Source organism: Peromyscus maniculatus, chromosome 14 (assembly GCF_049852395.1).
Source record: "Peromyscus maniculatus bairdii isolate BWxNUB_F1_BW_parent chromosome 14, HU_Pman_BW_mat_3.1, whole genome shotgun sequence".
In the NCBI taxonomy this organism is placed as follows: domain Eukaryota; kingdom Metazoa; phylum Chordata; class Mammalia; order Rodentia; family Cricetidae; genus Peromyscus; species Peromyscus maniculatus.
Window position 1 is genome coordinate 59802264 of NC_134865.1, and position 21547 is coordinate 59823810.

General features: G+C 47.1%; 1 protein-coding gene and 1 non-coding gene across 4 annotated transcripts in view; both read right to left on the bottom strand.

Annotated features, from left to right (window-relative positions):
- Vipas39 (VPS33B interacting protein, apical-basolateral polarity regulator, spe-39 homolog) overlaps positions 1-21547 on the bottom strand; it is a 26665-nt gene continuing 5118 nt past the window's right edge. For all 3 annotated transcript variants that reach the window (XM_016008585.3, XM_006990316.4, XM_042260984.2), the window contains exons 3-20: positions 21401-21503; positions 20203-20343; positions 18767-18805; positions 17409-17473; positions 15199-15255; positions 14102-14194; positions 13203-13236; positions 12489-12591; positions 11229-11256; positions 10145-10218; positions 7494-7569; positions 6781-6915; positions 5819-5860; positions 5433-5522; positions 3086-3172; positions 2523-2612; positions 2051-2155; positions 1-938 (exon numbers count right to left, since the gene is read on the bottom strand). In XM_016008585.3, the coding sequence (XP_015864071.1) occupies positions 918-938; positions 2051-2155; positions 2523-2612; positions 3086-3172; positions 5433-5522; positions 5819-5860; positions 6781-6915; positions 7494-7569; positions 10145-10218; positions 11229-11256; positions 12489-12591; positions 13203-13236; positions 14102-14194; positions 15199-15255; positions 17409-17473; positions 18767-18805; positions 20203-20343; positions 21401-21503 (1383 nt within the window). In that variant the 3' untranslated portion in view covers positions 1-917. The remainder of the gene's footprint in view (positions 939-2050; positions 2156-2522; positions 2613-3085; positions 3173-5432; positions 5523-5818; positions 5861-6780; positions 6916-7493; positions 7570-10144; positions 10219-11228; positions 11257-12488; positions 12592-13202; positions 13237-14101; positions 14195-15198; positions 15256-17408; positions 17474-18766; positions 18806-20202; positions 20344-21400; positions 21504-21547) is intronic.
- Positions 19286-19391, bottom strand: LOC121822655 (U6 spliceosomal RNA). The gene has a single exon (XR_006063824.1). It is a non-coding gene; the product is annotated as a U6 spliceosomal RNA (small nuclear RNA).

The window sequence follows — 21547 nt, forward strand, 5'->3', positions numbered from 1 at the left end:
AAGACTGCAACAGTTTTATTAGGAGTGTAGGCATGTCAGGGAAATCCAGTTCAGGGAGGCACAGGGCAGAACCTAACACTGCTGAGGTCCCCAGCAGGCCAAGTGGGGAACAAAACCTCTCTTGAGATAGCCGGGTGAAGTTCTGCCACATTAGCTCAGGTGAGACTTGTGGCTGCTTCTGGTGAAGTAACGTCTGCATAAAAGGCAAGTGCTCCAGCACCGGTGGATCCGAATCCCATGTAAGACTGCATCCAAGACCGAAGGAGGGGATGGGGGAAGCAGATGGCGCACCACCCGGACAGTGTGCAGGGGAGAGCGGGACCCTAAGTTATGAACAAAAGGACAGCGGATGGACACTGGCTGAAGATACCACGTCTAGGAAGCGTCTGTCATAAGATGGGTGGCCCTGTGCTTGAGAATTTGAGTCTGGTTTCCAGCAGGTCCTGAGCAATACTCGTATTCCTTCCTGAGGCTCCTGAAGAGTCCATTTAGTTCTGACTTCCTTTAGAGCAGAAATGCCCATGTCTCACACCAGGTCCTGGGTCAGAATGGCTGAGAGGGAATGTCTTGACCGCCCTGCGACACTGTAGCTCTTGGTTCAGATGTCTTCTGGGGCAGTCACTTCCCTGACCAAGACATCTTAGCCAGGATGGGCTCCCACCTCTCCACAGCACCGGGTGCAGCGGCTTTGCTGTGAGTCAAAGCCTTAGGTACCGGCCTTTAGATAATATCCCTGGGACAGACCAGCCTCAAGTTCATGGGCTCAGACGCTGGTCTCTGTCCCCAAAGCAGCAGGCCCTGCCTGCGAGTGACAGGCTCACGTGGCTGAATGCTGGGACTCCCCCAAGGAGAGCGCGCTCTATCTTCACAGGCAGAGAAGTAGGAAGTGAGGCAGGTTTCGGGACAGCCACCGACCCTCAGTTCTTCCACCGAATTTGCTGTGGGGCAAGCAGACAAGGTGCGATCAGTTTTCACTACAATGAAGGAGGGGGAGTGGGAATAAGGGCTGCTGAGTTTTGTGATTTGGGACAGGGTGTGTCTATGTAGCCCAGACTAGCCTGGAACTCAGTGTATATCCCAGGCTAACCTCAAACTCCTGATCTCCCTGCCTTAGCCTCCCAAGGGTCAGGATTTTAGATGCACCAGTAAAGGTTATTTTTAACTCTCTGTGTGTGCATGTGTGTTAAAGACAGAGGTCAAGCTTGGGTATCATTCCTCAGATGCTACCCACCTTGTTTTTTTTGAGACAGGATCTCTCACTAGCCTGGAACTTACCAGTTAGGTTAGGCTAGCTGACCAGTGAGCCCCAGGAAGCTCACTCTTCCTCCCTAGTGCTGGGATTACAAGCACATGCCATCATGCCCAGCCTTTAGGTGGGTGCTGTGCACTGGACTCAGATCCTTGTGTATGCAAGGCAAGTACTTTATTGATTAAATGATCTACCTAGCCCCAAGAAGATTTTTCCTTTTAGTATGTGGAAGTTCATTTATTCAGAGATAGATTAAATACCTGTTCTGTATTTTACAGACTGCTGGTTTAGAACGTTAACCTGGCTCTGGCCTCTTGACTGCAGAGATTTACTAGTGACCAAGCAGAGGTGTCAAAATTCCTAATACTAAGTTCTATGTTAACGAAAAGCTCAGTGATTTCATCCCGTGAGAGATAACCAGCTGGACTTCCCAAATAACTAATTCCATCTCATTCCCTTCTTATTTCCAACAGGCAGGTCACAAGCATGTCCTAGAGGGAACATACAGCCTGGACATGGAGTCCATATCATGTGCTCTGTAGTTCCTAGGTGCTAGGTCTAACAATAACCAGCAATCACAGCTAAGCTTCATGCTAAGGTCGTCAGGCTATTCTTCTATCATTTCATATCTCAAGAGTGACTTCTGCTGTTCAAAACGGTGTCTCTGCTCCTTCACTGCACAGGTGATTCCTGTATCCACGTGGCTTGGCTAAGTGCCCTGCCTGGTCCTGGGAGCCTACACTTGACGCTGTTTTCTGAACGGTCTCCTGGGCTCACCAGAGGGTAAGCGGGGCTGCTCACCGAACTGCTGAGGACGGCATCGATCTTCTCTTCCTCAACAGATCCTTTATCCACTTTGCTCCTGTAGGCAAGCAACTGCTGGCGGTCCCTCAGGTCACGGCAGGTCTGCGCACCAAAACACAATCAACTCCCTACTCAGCCTCTCTATGAGGGGCTCACTCCTTCTGCCACTGTCCTTTGCCCCTGGGCTCTGCGGGTAAAGCACCCACAGAACCCCTCGCTGGAGAGAAGGCCACAGACCTTACACAGCTCAATTCAGTTCTAATGACTCCAAATTCGACCTAAAAGCTGACAGAACTCAGTTGGAAGACTGTGAAAACAATACAAGGGTGTTGGTCTCCAAACTGATTCTTGCCAGACTATTTTGTCCATTCAGTCAAAACGGCTGGGGGCATTTCGGGATCTGGGGCAAATGTTGTATCCCCAACTCTCCACCCAGACCTAACTCAGGGTTCTCTCCTTGGGGACTCACATCAATAACAACGTCATGGCACTTGAGCTTAGTAGCTAAGTTCAGCTTTGTGTCCACATCTTCCACCAGGTTGACATAGTCCTGCAGGATCTGTGGGAGAAAGTGCTCTGATTAATGATGAAAACACAGGGCTCCCTAGGCAGAAAAAACAATTTCTAAAGAAGGAAGAATTCAATACCCCATGTCTGTGACTGCCATTACAAACCATAGTTCCGCAGTGGGAAATGAGGTGATGCTTGGCAGCATGTCCCTGCTGCCTCAGGAGGAAAGGGAAGAGCAGTCCAGATACACAGACCACTAGTCAGCGCTCTAGAGCTGGTTCCGGGCATGCCTCATGTCCCTTGACGTCCTTGCCTACAAGCAATGCTCCTGAGTCCTGGAACAGTGCACAGTTCTCCATATCGCTAGACACAGTAGCCGCCCCTCAAAGGTCTCAGAGTACTTGTAAAGGAAGGCTCCCAGCTGCCCTTTTCTATCTCAAGGCCCAGCACAGCCACAGTGCTACCATTAAGGAAATGGAACAGCTCAGGTCCCCACCACTAGCTCTTTTTCAGAGCCATTACCTGGACAGGGGCACTGTTCTTGTGCAAAATTTCCACGACTCGATGGAAGCCAATGGGTGCTCTCTTCTTGGTGTAACCCAACCAGTTCTGAAAGGCAGGAGAGCAGTGGGTGGGCCAGACATCACTGTGTTTCATGATCAGAAAAGCAGGTGGAGAGAAGGGGTGAGGAAGGAGACAGTGACAGACAGCTTTTCAGAAAAGCCAAGGACTGCCTAGGTAGGAGCTCTGAAGGGATGAGTGATGACGAATACACACAGCATGAGTTTGTCAGTACGGAGTTTCTACCTCTCCATCTTCACACGCACATGGGACTGTCCGTCTGTAAACTGCAGGAAGGTCTGGGAAGGACTCACAACAGTCCCTCCCCAGTGAGGCGGGAGCAGGCAGACAAGAGAAAGCCAACCTCCTCTTGTCTGCTGGGAAATGAGAGCAGGCCTCTGCACACTACCCACCTGCTGAGCACAGTCCCAGCCTCCTGACTCATCACACACTTCTGTCTACAGTGCTGGCTTTTTCCATTAGCACATCTTGCTTTAGCAGTTAACATAATAGATAAGTAAGAAGAAAAGCTAGAAAATTCTCAAGGCTAGAATGAAAAATTATTTATATTTAAATTTTAAGCCAATTTGTATGGAACTACAAAAGATCTCAGATAACCAAACCAATCCTGAGGCAAAAAAAAACCAAAAACAACACATACATGCACATACACAAAATAAATATAATTTAAAAAAATTAATGAAATCATTCTTATATGAATTGCAGCATTATCCCCAATAGACCAAAATATGAAAAAGGTGTCTATCATTAGAAAAATAGATAATGAAACTGCGGTGTGTGTATATGTGTACATATATATACATATACATATATATATATACACACAGTGGAATGGCCTCCACTCTTAAGATCCTGCTATTTATGATAGCATGAACTAACCTAGAGGTTATTATGCTAAGGGAAGTAAACCAGACACAGGAAGAAGCCACATAATCTTATTTATATAAAATCTTTAAAAAAATAAAAAACCCAAATCTCAAATACACAGAAACAGAAAACAGTGGTGTGCAGGGGAAAGAACATCAGGAGTGGGCTAAAGGGTATGGTAACGCAGATAGATAAATCCTCAGTTCCAAGCTACAGCAGGAAGCCTGCAGCTAACTAGAGGACACCTTAAACTAGAAATTTGCCATAAATGCATTTTAGGGGATTATTAACACACACACACACACACACACACACAGTGATGATGTAGGATAGATGTATATAGCTTGGACTATAGTAATTATTCCATTATATTAAGTCAAAATACTATACTGTACACTTTATAATACACAATAATCAGCCGGGCGGTGGTGGCACACGCCTTTAATCCCAGCACTTGGGAGGCAGAGGCAGGCGGATCTCTGTGAGTTCGAGGCCAGCCTGGTCTCCAAAGTGAGTTCCAGGAAAGGTGCAAAGCTACACAGAGAAACCCTGTCTCGAAAAACCAAAAAAAAAAAAAAAAAAAAAACCATAATATTCAACTGTTTAAATATATATATATATATATATATAAATTAACAGAGACTACAATCACATCCAAGGATTGAATACAATCACTGGATCCTAATAACGCCGAAGTACAAAAACTAAAAACAGTGGCTGCAGAGATGGCTCAGAGATGAAGAGTACTTGATGCTCTTGTAGGAGCTTTGGGTTCAATTCCCAGCACCTACCTGGTGGCTCATAACTATCCATAGCTCCATTCACATGGTACATTCATACACATAAATTAAAAAAAAAAAAACTAAAAACTGTAATGAGATAATTTAAAAGTGATGTATATATGGCAGATATTTATAATATAATTACATTAATATCAAATTTCTTGAGATGTGATACTTATGAGATAAAAGCTTGAATATTGGAGGCAAAAGTGTTATACACACAGTTTACTTTCAAATGGTTCAAAAAAAATGCATATAAAAAAAGTAGCCGGGCAGTGGTGGTGCATGCCTTTAATTCCAGCACTTGGGAGGCAGAGTCAGGTGGATCTCTGTGAGTTCGAGGCCAGCCTGGGCTACCAAGTGAGTCCCAGGAAAGGCGCAAAGCTACACAGAGAAACCCTGTCTCGAAAAACCAAAAAAAAGAAAAAAAAAAAGAAAAAGCTAAATAATACAGCAAAATGCTAATCAATCAGCAGGGAGAAACAGTGGCTACTAGACTCTTCTTCCAAATTTTCTTTACACTTAAAATTTCAGAACACAGAGGCTGGAAGAAGACTCGTCAGCACCTGGAATTTGAGAGGCCCATGAAGGCATTCTCGCTCCAAAGGCCTCGGACGCACAAGTGTCAGGACACCTACCTTTGTGGTGAAGAGGGCATCAACATCATTCCAGGCTCGAAGCTTGGCACGAGCAGCCAAGGCTGTTAGCACATACTGTTTATCTGGGATCTGAAGAGCAGAAACCAGGAAAACGTAAGAGGAAATACCAATGCATCCGTTAAATGCTTTGACATGCTAGAAAAGTGTCTCTGTTTGCTGCTATTGATCCTGTCCTTTAAAGTCAACGGACGCTCGGGTCGTCAAACACCACTATCGTCCCAGGCCACACCGCCGTACACGGCAGCATTAGAGTTCTCTTTCACTGACACAAACTCCTAGCCCTGGACACACACAGGGTTACCACGTCACATCCACTCCATGCAACACCCTGACGCTACTTTACAAAAGAGTCACGGCAAGGCTACCTTGAATGTCTTCTTCAGGTTGATGGGACTGCTGAAGGTCCCCTAGGATGACAGGGGAAAAGAAACTTCAATGACAGCACCCAATGCCCCCACTTTCTTTTCTATTATTCTACTATTTATTGTAAACCATTTAAACCCAGAAATCAGTTTATGAGAAAGTCTCCCTCGGGTCTAACAGAAAGGCACACAACCTACTTCATCGGGAAGAAGACTAGTGAGCACAGTGCTTTTTCCATTTTTCTGCTAATCCAAGTAAGAGAGAAGCATATTTGTTTTTATTTTTATTTTACTTTATTTTATTTTATTTTTTGGTTTTTCGAGACAGGGTTTCTCTGTGTAGTTTTGCATCTTTCCTAGAACTCACTTGGTAGCCCAGGCTGGCCTTGAACTCACAGAGATCCGCCTGCCTCTGCTTCCCGAGTGCTGGGATTGAAGGCGTGTGCCACTACCACCCGGCCAAGAGAAGCATACTTGTGAGGATTAAGTCAAGTCCAAACTTTTAAAAAAGAAAAGGGGCTGGAGAGATGACTCGGTGGTCAAGAGCACTGGCTGCTCCTGCAGAGGACCTGGCTTCAATTCCCAGCATCCACATGGTAGCTCACAATCATCTGTAATTCCAGTCCCAGGGGATCAGATATCCTGTTTGGCCTCCATGGGTACCAGGCATGCATGAAGGTAAAATAAACCACCCATGCACATAAAGTTATTTTTTTCAAATAGAGAGCAATCCACAGCCCTATGACACTGTTCTCTATGCCACTGTTAAGGGAGCCAGAGACACCCGGTGCTCTGCTAGCGTGCCGACCTCACATGGCCACACAAACCCTCATAAACCTTTGTCCTTCGGCTCACTCTTGTGAGGGCCTGAGAAGTTTCTGGATGAGTTCTGAAAACCACACGAGTCCACTGACAATACCTCACAACCCTGGATTTGAACAATGCTCCTGCTCATCCGCTTGTACCTCGGACTCCGTGTAGTGATAGAAGCAGGCGTAGAAGAGCGTCGTCACCAGTGGCATGTTGAGAATGGAAGCCTTACGGGGGTGCTTCCGGAAGATCTCAGTCTGCCCCGCAGACTCGAGATGTCGATCGTTCACCTGTGATGGAGTAAGCCAAGTGATGGGGAGAGGCAGGGAAAAAAAAACCTGTACTACTACAGCAGCTGTGTTTCCCACCCTAGGAACGAAGCAAAAGAGAAAAACATAGAAATCGCTTAGGATGTCCCAGGGAGGACTAAAATCCATAAACGGATCATAGATTTCAAGTTTAATTAAGAGATCTCAACAGCTCAGCTTGGTGCTGCATGCCTGTGATCCTGGCTCTTGGGGGAGGGGAGGGGAAAAGAAGATCAGCAGTTCTAGGCCAGCCTGGGCTCTATGAGATCCTGTCTCAAAAACAAAAAGAAAGAAAAGAAACAAATAAGAAAGGAAGGAAGGAAGGGAGGGAAGGGAAGGGGGGGAGAAGAAATGGAGGCAGTAGATATGACACAAGCAATTTGGAATAAAAATGAAACGGGAAATATCCCCAGGCTAGCAGCAGGCAAGAGGGAAAGGATGCTTAAGAACGTCAAGGAAAACTCGGAGAGGAAATAAAAGGCTGTGACAGAAAGTGGCATGTGCGGAGCAAAGGAGTGGCCTGGATGCTGAATGCGGGAAGCAGAGACAAGGAGTCTGACCTCAATGATGATCTGGCGTTCCAGGAGCGTGTAGTGGTCCTGTATGTGCGCAGAGTCTTCTGCTGAAAATGGCAAACTGGTAAAGGGCACAGGGTTAGTACCACTTTCTGCGTGAAAAGCAAAAACAAACCCAATGAAACAACTGCTCACTAAAACCTTCTGAGGCTCCCGGTTTTAACAAGTCTGATCTCAATGCACCTTACAGCATCCTGAGACAGAAGAGCGGAAAACAGAGTAGACTGGCCTGGATGCTGCATGTGAGGTTTGCCAGCTGGAGCTGGGGATGGAGCTTGGCTGGAGCAGTACTTGCCCAGCACGCATGGAGCCCCAGGTTCAGTCCCCAGCACTGCACAGACCGGGTGAGGCGGTATATGTCCGTTATCCCAGCTTTCTCAAGGTAGAAACATGAGAATCAGAAAATCAAGGCCATACTTGGCTACAGAGGGAATTCAAGGCCAGCCTGGGCTACATGATATTCTTTTTGTTGTTGTTGTTTGTTTTTCGAGACAGGGTTTCTCTGTGTAGTTTTGGTGCCTGTCCTGGCTCTCACTCTGTAGACCAGGCTGGCCTCAAACTCACAGAGATCCGCCTGGCTCTGCCTCCGGAGTGCTGGGATTAAAGGCGTGCACTACCGCCACCACCTGGCCACTACATGTTACTCTTTTTCAAGAGAGAGAGAGAGAGATTGTAATTTTGAAAACTCAAAAGGGATCTCCCGAAAGTTCACAAACACACAGCTGCAAGTGCTTATTTGGGGAGTTGGATATTTGCTGAGTGGGTCACAAAGCTAATGAGCCCTCAACTGCTCATCATCAACATGCCCACAAACCCTGTGCCTTGCCTTGCTGAACTCTACTTAACCTGTTAACTATTTCTAGAGCAGAGTATTAAAAAGCAAATTAAATTATATAGCATAGTGGTAGGTTGGCCAATATCCAAAGACTGTACCAATCTACAGAAACGTCAAGGACTCCATCTTCAGAACTGTCTTTAGCAGATATGGTGGCACACGTTTGTAATTCCAGCACTTGTGAGGTCAATCCAGGAGGTTCAGGAGTTCAAGGTCATTCTTGATTAGCAAGTTCAAAGCCAGTCTGGGGTACATGACAGTGAAAGGCACCTTTAAACCCTCAGTTCAGAAATCCATCCTTTAGGTCAGCGGCTCTCAACCTCCTAACGCTGTGACCCTGTGATACAGTTCCTCGTGATGTAGTGACCCCCAACAAAGAATTATTTCTACTCCTGTTGCTATTCATAACTGTGATTTTGCTACTGTTATGAATCGTAATGTAAATACCCAATATGGGACCCCAAAGGGGTTATGACCCACAGGTTGAGAACCACTGCTTTAGACAATGCTGCCTGTTCCTCTAATCACAGCAAATCTTTAGAAAGAATTCTGAAATTAGTTACTGACCCAGGAAAGTGTGAGCCACGCTATCTGTCTGGTAACATTAAAATTAGGGGTTTCATAGACAAGCAAATTCCTTTTTGTTGTTGTTTTGTTTTTTGAGACAGAATTTCTCTGTGTAGCCTTGATTGTCCTGGAACTCTATGTAGACCAGGTTGGCCTTGAATTCAGAGATCCACCTGCCTCTGCCTCCCAAGTGCTGGGATTAAAGGTGTGCACCACCACTGCCCAGCTGACAAGCAATTCTAAATGTGACCCTGGAAGTCCTTCCGTGAGGAATGGCTGAAACCACGGTGAATACTGTACCCTGAGGAGCAGGGGCTACTGGAGACTATGCAGCTGTATGGAAAGATACTGAGAAGCACACTGCAGCTTAACCTAAGGAAGCACTTTCCTATAGCAAAGGCAAGGCAACAATAAAATCAGTCTTCCCAGAGCAGAGAGCATCCCATCAGAAGAACAGTAACATCTGGACTTCCCAGAGCAGAGAGCATCCCATCAGAAGAACAGTAACATCTGGACTTCCCAGAGCAGGGAGCATCCCATCAGAAGAACAGTAACATCTGGACTTCCCAGAGCAGAGAGCATCCCATCAGAAGAACAGTAACATCTGGACTTCCCAGAGCAGTGAGCATCCCATCAGAAGAACAGTAACATCTGGACTTCCCAGAGCAGGGAGCATCCCATCAGAAGAACAGTAACATCTGGGGATTCCCAGGGCAGGGAGCATCCCATCAGAAGAACAGTAACATCTGGACTTCCCAGAGCAGGGAGCATCCCATCAGAAGAACAGTAACATCTGGGTTCTGTTTGTTACAAGGAGGATTTGTGTTTGGATGAAAGCTCACACTACAGCAGCAGTCCTGACTGTGGGCTTCAAAACCCGTAACAGGAAAAATGCACAAGGTCCATAAAAAGTCACTTTTTAACTTGATTACACTAAGTCATTAAGAAAAACACCACCAATTTTATTGCTAAAAGGAGGGATACGTGAGAAACCTAGTCCCAGAACAAAAGAGTCTTTCCAGTCCAGTGCATTCAGCTTTAGGGAAAGAGTCTACCCCAGGTTAACTCTACCAGTGACAACTCGGCTGGAGACTAGTATTTGGGAGCCACTGAGGGGATGACCTTCCAATAGTGCCATGTGACTCACTGTTAGCCTTTCCCTTCTGAACCACCCACTCCATCCTCTTTTCTTCTCCTGACTACATCTACATAAGACTGCTTTCCCCACACTTACCCAATGCAAGTCTTAAGAAATTCTTTTCGTTTTTCAGGGTCCTGAATGTTTAAATGCTCTCGATAATGGGTTAGCTACAAAAAACCAGAGAAGAATTTTAGGCTATTATGTCTCCTAAGAAGAGAGGAAGCTTGGACAGCATCCAGAGGTATAGCACAAAGAGGCACACATACACACACACACACACACACACACACACACACACACACACACACGCACACACACACGCATGCATGCACGCACGCACGCACACACGCACGCGCACACACACACACGCCTGCCACAGAGAAAGAGAGAGAGTGCTAAGTGAATGTGTGTGTGTGTGTGTGTGTGTGTGTGTGTGTGTGTGTGTATGTGTGTGTGTGCACACTTGCCTGTGTTTATATATGTGTAGGAGCCAGAGGCCAGTATCTGGTTCTTTCTCTATTGCTCTCCACATTATCTCTTTATAGATGTATTCTAAGTATGTACACACATGCTTGAGGAGCCAGAAGACATCAGAACCCCTGGAGCTGGAGTTACAATGGTTATGAGTTGCCTGACAAGTGCTGGGAACAGAATTCCAGTCCTCTGCAAGAGCAATACACACTCTTAACTTCTGAGCCATCTCTTCAGTGCGTCCACCTGATCCTGAGCCAGGGTCTCTCACTGCTCCTGAAGGCAGACTACCAGGCCAGCAAGCCTCTGGGATACTCTTGTCTCCACTGCCTCAGCACTGGGCCTATGGATGCATACCCACTGCACCCAGTTTTTACATGGGTCCTGAGGATCCAAACGAAGGGTCTCATGCTTGCATATCAAGCACTTTATCCCCTGATAAATCAGATCTCCCCATCTTCACAGCTTGAAGCTCTAGAAACCCAAATCCTTTATTCTCAGAGAGTTCTCCTGGACTGTAGATGATTATGTGTGTGTTTGGGGAATATGGTGGGCTGTGTCATTTCCTGGATACCTGCCTGTCTTCTAGATCTAATCTACAAAGAACAGGAAACAATTCAATTGGCAGGAGAGCTTGGCGGCTAGGCTGGGTTTTGGCTTAGATGCCTGGTAAACAGACTCCCCACAGAAACAACACCACACTTACCGCCAGCTCTTCTGTTCTATCTAGGAACCTGGGAAAGCAGAAGGAAGCAGGAGAGTTAATGGACTGAGGAGCGGCGTTTCCGACAAGCTCTAGAAGAAACACAGTTCCACTCATCGTCTCTACATAATGAGGTACCCTAATCTTACAATTCTTCCACCTCCATCCCTTCAAAACATTTGGTGACTTAGGGATCTACTTTTCTCTGTGTCCTAACTAATTGAAACACACAGGGCAGGGCACTAAGAGCTTAAACAGACTGCCCTAGTCCATGTTTCTTTACTCAAAATCAAAACACTGTTTTCTGTCAAAACAATCTTGAGAACAGACATTCCACACAATTCTTTATTTCGTTCACGTATAGAGTCTAATGTAGTTGGCCTGTTTCCTCCTTATTCTGAATAGACCATAATTGACAACACTGCCTTGATACAGAAGTGATGCTGGACAGGACTTCCTTGACTGGAAAGGGAAGCCAGAGACAGCAAACAGCCTGCCTCTGTGAGCATGTCCTCTTTTTAAAGTCCCTTCTGGCCTAACCGGGTACACTGCTTTCCCACATCAGTCTTTGGGACAGCTCATCACTGTGCTGGCCACAGGGTAAGTGAATGACTCTGGGCTACAAAACCTAAGGAAAGGATAAAACACGCTTACAGTTTCATCCAAGAACAAGAACTCATCCCCACTGCGGGGAACGAGAGAAGGAAAGACGGCAGAAGGCCGCCACCACCAGACAGCCCACCTCTCACCTAGCCCCCTAAAGCTGCTGTGAGACTTCCATGGGGATCCGGACTGGGAAATTACAGCCCCTTCTTTTCTACGGTGCTCCTCACTGGCATCATGTGAACAAGAGGAGGGGACCTTTAACCCGTGTTTCATAAGAAAACGCTTAGCAAACACTCATACAACAGATTAATGCTAGCCTACCCACTCAGTCTTCATTACCCTGTGTGGCAGACATCACCACCTCCATTTTACAAGGAGAAAAGCGCACTCTCAGAAGTCTAGTGACTTGCTCAAGAAAACAGGCACACCTAAGAGCACACATGCAGTCCAGGCATGTTTGACTCTGGGGCCTGATTCCTAACACCCCTGCCATACTGCCAGCCGGAGTGATGATGTAATACCCCACCACACCTCAAGACCTTGTTTTCTAGGTGTTTCTGGAACAGGACAGTGTCTTCACTTTCTGTGCACACCCCAGCCCCGAGTGCTCTGAAAATGCACCTAATACACCTCATAGACCAGAGGCCCAGCTCTTACCTGAAGAGATCCAAAAGCAGCTTTTGGTCCCCTATTTCTTTAAGGAAATGAATGAGATGTCTCAGGGCGACCTGGCGTACCTCCAGCTCTCGGAAGAGGATCTCTGCATGTAGGAAGAAGGTGGGTGAGGAGAGAAGGAAAGCTACCTGGCACTCGAGTCCGAGACTGGCTTCTCCACTCACGCATCCACAGCATCTCCTGAAAGCCCAGCAACAGCTAACGGTGGTTTCTTCTGATCTCAACGCACCATCACCAACAGCCTCTGTGCTCTAGAGCTGTGGTCCTCACCCTTCCTAATGCTGCACCCTTTAGTACAGTTCCTCATGTGGTCACCCCCAACCATGAAATCATTTCGTTGCTACTTCATAACTGTAATTTTGCTACTGTTATGAATCATAATGTAAATACCTGATATGCAGGATGTCTGATATGGTTGAGAACCACTGCTCTAGAGCAACACATAGTCACTCAGCCAGCCTTTGAGTTCTCAATAATACTAACAGCGGGTACTTCTCACTTCTTCAAGCACACAGCCCAAGTGTTCCCAACAGAGAGAAGTAGCTAATACTGCCCCCACCCTAAAGGCTGCCCTCAGAGGTATGATGCTCTTAAGTCACAGGCCACCCCAGCTCTGAACCAGACTTGATCCTGGTGAATTCTGATATAAAAGCCACGGGTGTTGCTGAGTGGAGACTTCCTTCAAACCATGCTCACCTTTGCTTAGGGTCCTCTTCAGGAAGATCAGAACCTAGAGGAAAGGAGACAAAGACTGTGCACTCTTTCATACCCAAAGGCTGCCCTGACTACTTCATGTGTAGGAATGAGGCCAACAACTTGTGAGGAATCATTGCTGTGGAATAAACCTTTTGTACACTGTGAAGATGTATCACTGTTAATAAAGATCTGATTGACCAATAGCTAGGCAGGAAGAGGTTAAGGCAGGAGAGCCAAACTGAGAGGACTCTGGGAAGAAGGGAGGAGCCACAGGGTCGCCAGCCAAATGCAGAAGCAGGAGAGGAACACACCATACTGAAAAAAGGTACTGCCATGTGGTAGGGCATAGATAAGAAATATGGGCTAATTTAAGATGTAAGAGCTAGTTAGTATCAAGCCTAAGCTATTGGCAGATCATTTATAATTAATAATAAGTCTCTGTGGTTATTTGGGAGTTAGCTGGAAGGATAGAGCTGACTGGCAGGACAGAGAAAGTCCACCAACCAATCATTGCAGGCAGAGCATGCCCTCTCTGTAGGACAGCAGGAAAGAACAGACATTTGGAACTGAGCCATGTCCTAGGTGTCCACATGCCCATGCCCACTGTGTCCACATTGGCTGAGAGATACTCCACTTCTTGTCTGTTGAGAGACTACTCTCACACAGTTCCGCTGCCATAATACCTTGCATAAGATAGAGCAGGCAGCCTTCTGTTTTCCAGGAACAGTTAGCAGTTCCGCATGGCACGCATGTCCCACCGGCTGAGTCGGGAGCACAGCTCTTGAGAACGCTATGCCTCAGAGAGAAAGCCAGGCTCTTGACATGCGACCCACTGTTAAGCCAGGTTTGACTGAATTTTCAGGAGCTACTGAATAACTGCTAGCAAAGCTCACACTTACTGCAGTGATGACGTTTCCATCATGCATGCTTACAGCTTCCTCTAGGAGCTGCAGCTTGTCCTGTAGGGAGCGGAATCGTTCTAGTGAGCAGACCTGCAGAGTAAGAACACAGAGTCCGTAAGGGAGCCGCTGCCCCCCGTTCCTTTGTCACTGGCAGTGAGAGAAGGCTGACAGTGACGGGAAGCACCCAGAGGGAACCTCTATAGTCACACGCTGGTCTCTGTGCTGTGAGTCCTCAGGTCCCACCACACCCTACCTAGTGCAATGTGATGCCCTACAGGACACCAAAGCCTTCCAGTCTTGGCCAAGCCAACAGATGATCACTTGCTTTTCCTTCATGTGTAATTTTCATACAATAAAACTCACCCTAGGCGAGTGTATAGCTCAGCTTTGAAAGTGCCTACAACAGACATAGAACACTTCTATTACCCTTAAACAGCACCCCGTCCATGCTGACATCAATGCCCTCCTGTTCCTAGCCCACCAAAACACTCATCTGCTCTCAGCCACTGTAGCTTGGTCTTCCCTAGAATGTCACACAAGAAAGACTGTCACTACATAATCAACCAATTTTCAAAAAAAACATACTTCCAAATTTCAACGAGAAAAAGTCTTTTCAACAGTGCGAAGAAAGATTGGTATCTATATTAAAAAAGAAAAAACATTAACCTCAACACTTATCCCACACCATGTACAAAAATTAACTCTCACTGTCTTTCTCATGGGAAAAGAGCAAGTTTGGGAGAAGGCCTCCACTGTGCACCCAGGCTGGCTCAAGCTCGCCATGCGTCCCAGGGTGGCTTTACCCTTGCCATTTTCCTGCCTCAGCCACCCAAGTGCTAGGACTACAGGTGTGCTCTACCACACATGCCTGCATCATCCACAACGGCTTCCCCCCATGCTGGCAAAGCAACTCGAAAGTCCAGAGAGTCAAAGACTCGGCAGCTGGCTGCTAATCTTAGTGGATTTGCTTTGCTCCTGAAAACCACTCCACTTCAGAAATGGGAACTGGAGAGGCTGTCACGAAATCCGTCCTGTGGAACATGCTCCCCACCCTGCCAAAGACTCCTCGAGAACTTTCTGTGCAGCAGCCTTACCTTGCCCCGGCGTAGGCGTCGCACTGTGTCACTGGGGCTCCAGTCGTTGCTATAATCCTGGAAATGAGCAACACATGAGCCATACGTTATGGGCTCAGAAAGACTAGTGTACCAGCTCTATGCCTCAAATTCAATCTTTGACCTATGGGATCAAGACTCTAATGGGGAAGAATTGATCAAAAACATAAAACTGGAATGGTCCTGTTCTGAGTCTGGTCTTGGTCTGAGTTTCTACAGCAAGAGTGACACAGGCAGGAGTAGGTGGCTGAAGAGGGACACAGGCAGGAGTAGGTGGCTGAAGAGGGACACAGGCAGGGACAGGTGGCCTGAAGAGGGACACAGGCAGGAGTAGGTGGCTGAAGAGGGACACAGGCAGGAGTAGGTGGCCTGAAGAGGGACACAGGCAGGAGTAGGTGGCTGAAGAGGGACACAGGCAGGAGTAGGTGGCTGAAGAGGGACACAGGCAGGAGTAGGTGGCTGAAGAGGGACACAGGCAGGAGTAGGTGGCTGAAGAGGGACACAGGCAGGAGTAGGTGGCCTGAAGAGGGACACAGGCAGGAGTAGGTGGCTGAAGAGGGACACAGGCAGGAGTAGGTGGCTGAAGAGGGACACAGGCAGGAGTAGGTGGCTGAAGAGGGACACAGGCAGGAGTAGGTGGCCTGAAGAGGGACACAGGCAGGAGTAGGTGGCTGAAGAGGGACACAGGCAGGAGTAGGTGGCTGAAGAGGGACACAGGCAGGAGTAGGTGGCTGAAGAGGGACACAGGCAGGGACAGGTGGCCTGAAGAGGGACACACCAATAGCGAAGCCCAGGACCCTCCGCCTGCTGCTTCAGGGTTCCACACTCTATAGGCGACCAGTCACACCTGACACCCCAACATTCAGTGTCATTAGCCAAGAGAAGGGGAGACATTCGACACATAGCCCCCTTTTGGTCTTAGAATATAGTGTCTTCACTTTGAATCATTTTCCTTGTTTAGTATGCTTCGTGGGAGTCTGACCTCCACCATCCCAGACTACAGTGACAGTCACTTAGTTTCACGGCAAACTCCCAAAAGGCAGCAGCAAAGGCAAGGAAGCATGCTAGGCCTGTGTCAGAAAAAGACAGACTTTGAGTGGAAGGTCTACCCTTTCCCAGCTGTGGGAACCCAGCTAAGGACTACTGTTATGAGACCGGTTTTCTCATTTCTAAACGGAGGCTGAAATCCATTCATGTGCCAATGCATATACAACGGCAGTTCAACAGATTAAGATGGAACTGAAAGTTTCCTGTTGTCTGGTAGTGTGTGTGTGTGTGTGTGTGTGTGTGTGTGTGTGTGTGTGTGTTACACAATCATGCACACGTATGTGGAGGCTAAAGGAGGATACCCTGCTCTATCAGCTCTCCACATGTTCTCCTGAGACAGGGTCTCTCTCACTGAGCCCAGCAATCTTCCTGTCCGTGCCCCCGCAGCACCGAGACTAGAGAAACATTCATCACGCCTGGCTTTCTATGTGGGCACCGAGGATACAAACGCAGGTCGTCCCGCTTGTGCACCAAGCACTCATTCCCACTGGGCCATCTCCAGCCCCTTCCCTAGTACTACACTATGCCTTTCCTACATTTACATACGCAAACACTTGTCATTATAGCCATGGGCACAGTAACCCACAACCGGGGTCACACCCTCAAGTAACAGGTGTAGAATACAGGCTACAGCATCTAGGTGTGTGTGAACACACCCTATGTTTGCACCAAGATGAGACCGCCTGGCAACACATTTCCCAGAAGGCATCCCTGTCATTCTGTGACACATGACTGTAACAGCTGCTCAGAGTTGGGAAAATTAAGCAAGGTACTTTATACTGCGTAAGTGTCACACTATCTGATGACTGCCTGGGCTACAGGGGGAGACCAGATTTCAGAAAAACAAAATCAAGGCTGGTGGCATGATTTTGCAGGGAAAGGCACTTGTTGCCAAACCTAATGACCCAGGGAGACAACCAACTCCCTTAAGTTGTCCTCTGACATCTGCACCTGGCGTGTGGCCAACACGTGCACATGCACGCATGCACGCATGCGCGCGCGCGCGCGCGCGCGCACACACACACACACACACACACACACACACACACACACAGGCACACGCACATGCACACACACCATAAATAAATGTAATTTTAAAATCAAGTAAGCAGTAGAGGGAAAGAAAGAGAAATTCTATAACTCACCCTGTACTCCCCTTTAGGCCTCCCCAGCTCTGGAGCATAACTTTTGGCAGGTGTGTCTGACAGAGCTGAAAAGGAACCAGAAGCCAGGTTAGAAGGCACTGGATGTACAGCCTTTCTTTTCTTTCTTTCCTTCCTTCTTTCCTTCCTTCCTTCCATCTTTCCTCCCTCCCTCCCTCTCTCTCTTTCTTTCCTTTTGGTTTCTTTCAAGACAGGGTTTCTCTGTGTAGCTTAGCACCTGTCCTGGAACTCACTCTGTAGCCCAGGCTGGCCTTGAACTCACAGAGATCCGCCTGCCTCTGCCTCCTGAGCACTGGGATTAAAGGTGTGTACCATCACCACCCAGCTATGCAGCCTGTTTCTCATCATTCTTTTCTTTCCTGCTTTCTTCCTATATGCTGTGTGTGTGTGTGTGTGTGTGTGTGTGTGTGTGCGCACATAAGCACATATGCAGGTGTGTGTATGCCATACCAGGAGTGTGGAGGTCAAGGACAACTCTGAGATCAGGGATCGAACTCAGGTCATCCAGCCGTCTAGTGGTCTGAATAAGAGTGGCCCCCATAGGATCATAGATTTGAATGCTTAGTCACCAGGGAGTGGCACTATTTGAAAGGATTAGAAGGATTAGGAGGTACGGCCTTGTTGGAGGAGGTGTGTCACTGGGGGAAGGCTTTGAGGTTTTAAAAGCCCATGCCAAGCCCAGAGTCTCTGTCTGCCTATGGATGAGGATGTAGTTCTTAGATACTACTCCAGCGCAATGCATGCTGCCATGTTTCCTGCCATGATGATAATGGGCTATCCTCTGAAACTGTAAGCAAGCCCAAGTAAACACTTTCCTCTTACAATAGTTGCCTTATCATGGTGTCTTTTCACAGCAAGAGAACAGAGACTGAGACACCAGCCTCTATGTAAGTTCCTCTGCCCACAGTGCTGCCTACCCAACGAAACCTCACAAAACAAAATAAAACAAACAGGTGGCGGCGGTGGTGGTGGTGGTGGTGGTGCATGCCTTTAATCCCAGCACTTGGGAGGCAGAGGCAGGTGGATCTCTGAGTTCGAGGCCAGCCTGGTCTATAGAGTGAGTTCCAGGAAAGGCACCAAAGCTACACAGAGAAACCCTGTCTCGAAAAACCAAAACAAACCAAAACATAAAAAAACAACCCAACCGTTTGTCTCCTGGGGACCTCCACAGCCAAAAGTAGAACACGAACCCCTCTCTTTCCTGACTGTAGCCCTAGCAGTCAACCCCGGCAATGGAGCCTATGTGACTCCTCCCTCCTCCCTTGGCACTAGAGGAAAGTTAATCCACTCATCCAGGCTGTACCTTAAATCAGCAATCAAGGAAAGGGACCGATGCTTACCATCAGAAAGGGACTGGAAACTCCCAAGTCTCGTTCTGCCTGAGGGACAGAACACAGCAGGAAGATGTCAATGGTTCAGGTCAGACCACCTGAACCTGGCTGAAGACACAGGGCACATAGAGCCTTACTATCCAATATGAAGAAACAGCTTTTAAAAAGCTTTTATTCAGGGCTGAGAGATGGCTCAGAGTTAAGAGCACTGGCTGCCCTTCCAGAGGACCAGAATTTGATTCCCAGCACCCACACATGGTGGCTCACAACCATGTGTAACTCCAATTTGAAGGATCCAACACCTTCTTCTGGCCTCTGTGGGTACCAGGTATGCAAATGGTGCACAGACATACATGCAGGCAAAACATTCATAGATATTAAAAAAACAAAATAAAATAAATAAAGTCTTTTTCAACTTCAGAAATCTCACGTCCTAGTAAAACAAGGGTCAGAGAGAAATATTTTAAGAGTGGTAAAATATACATACATAACATAAAATTTACTTTTTTTTTTGGTTTTATAAAATGTAAAAATACAGAACACTTCATGAATTTGTGTGTCATCCTCGCGCAGGGGCCATGCTAATCTTCTCTATGTCGTTCCAATTTAGTGTATGTGCTAGTGAAGCGGGCACAAAGTTTGCCACTTTCCTCATCTAAGTGTAGAATTCAGTGGCGTGACGCACATCCACGCTGTCCTACAATGACTACCACCATCCAGCTCCAGAACTTTCACCATCCCTGAGACTCTCTGCCTGGAAGCAGTAACTCTCCACTCCCTCCAGCCCAGCCCTGAGGAAACTGTCTCTCAACATGAGTGGGGTAATACAGTATTTGTTCTTTTGGGGTTTACTGCACCCTGTAACTCCCTACGGTTCATCCCTACTATAACATATATCTTTCATTCTCATTTAAGTTAACAGTCCATTGCATCTGTATTCCATGTTGTGCTTATCCGTTTAGCCCAAAATGGACATACACAGTATTTAGATCTTTTTGGCTATTGGAAATGCTTCTTCAAATATTAGCATACAAACATCTGCTCAAGTGCCTGTATTCAATTCTTTTATTAATTACCTAGAAGTGATACTGGTTCACACGCTACTCCTTTGTTCAACTTTTTTAGAAACTACCACACTAACTTCCACAGTGGCTGCTGCACAATTATACATTCCCACCAGGGACACACAAAGGTTCCCTAGAGGATGGCATAAAAGGCAAGGAGGAATACTGATCTAGGCAGATTTCTTCAGTACCCGACACAGGGCTGTCAATCTCATTCATGTTTACAAACCCAGGCTAATACCTGGGAATTTCTCATTCCTCCCATTCCTAGTACTAAACTGCCTGCTCAAATGAGAATTCCGCAGTCAATGAAAACATCAGCCCGAGGCTTTTCCTGATGAAGGCAAAGGACATCCCTGTCCCTTACCCACCACTCTTTACCTTTAAAGAAGCTGCTCAGGGAGTAGGTAGAAGTAGGTTTGGGGAGCTGTGTGTAGAAGCTGTTCCGGCCCTTTAGCTGTTCCCGTCCTTCAGGGGTTGACCCGCTGTTCCCAGCAGTCTCTTTGATGGACCACGAGATACCTGCAGGATGGTAAGAGCTAAGTAAGCCTCATCCAGATCAGTCCTCGATGCCCAACACTCAACAAACGTAAGCCTGTTCAAGAGGCCCTGGTGCCCTGGCCAGCAGGAGGCCTGCAAAGATTATAATCAGTAGGCTAATCTTTAGCGCAATTGAGAAAGGGAGGAGCAAACGGAGGGAGATCCAAATGGCCTTCGGATACACGGAGAGATGCTCTGCTTCTCTTGTTTCCTGAACAATCATTAAAGCTTGTTTAACAGTAGCTAATTTAACAGATCAGGTGTGTGTTAGGTTGTTTTTTTCCTAGTTCACTCTTTTTTTGTTGTTGTTGTCCTGACTGTCCTGGAACTCGCTTTGTAGACCAGGCTGCTCTCCTGAAGATATTCATTTACCTCTACCTCTACCTCCCAAGTGCTAGGATCCAAGGCATGCACCACCATGCCCAGCCAATTCCTTTTTTTTTTTTTTTTTTTTTTTTTTTAAGTTTTTCAAGACAGGGTTTCTCTGTGTAGTTTTGGTGCCTGCCCTGATCTCACTCTGTAGACCAGGCTGGCCTTGAATTTACAAAAATCCACCTGCCTCTGCCTCCCGAGTACTGGGATTAAAGGCATGCGCCACCACCGCCTGGCTATGCCAATTCCTTTCTTTCTTTCTTTTTTTTTAAATCACACTATACTACCTAAACAGAGTCTATGTATACCAATACAGAGTGTATGAAGAAATTAAGTGGTATTATATAATTAAAACTTGTTGGCTAAGGACAGCTCATTTATTTAAGTTAACAGCTCCCAAATATGACCACATATGGCCTGGGAATCTGCAATGTTAACAGGCACCCCATGAGTCTGAAACAGCCATCCAAGCATTCACTCCGGGACAGCAGACCCAGAAAGCCGCGGAGGCACTACTGTTGTGTTACTCCATGTGGCTCTGCCTGCTGCTAACTTCCAGGCTGCACCAGTTGAGAAGAGCAGCGCTATTTCGGACCAGCACTGAGGAGACAGAGCGGTCCAGCCTTCATTACTGACAAGAATCCCTCGTAGGGCTCCTTCAGCTTACTTCCCACAGGTTCTCCAGTCCAGCTGACTCGCTCCAGGTCATCGTCATCGTCATCATCCACGAAGTCTCGAAGGCTATTCACTGCCCGTTTGGATTCTTTTAACTGTAGAGGGACATAAAGCAGAGTAGTCTGGCACTTCGCACTTC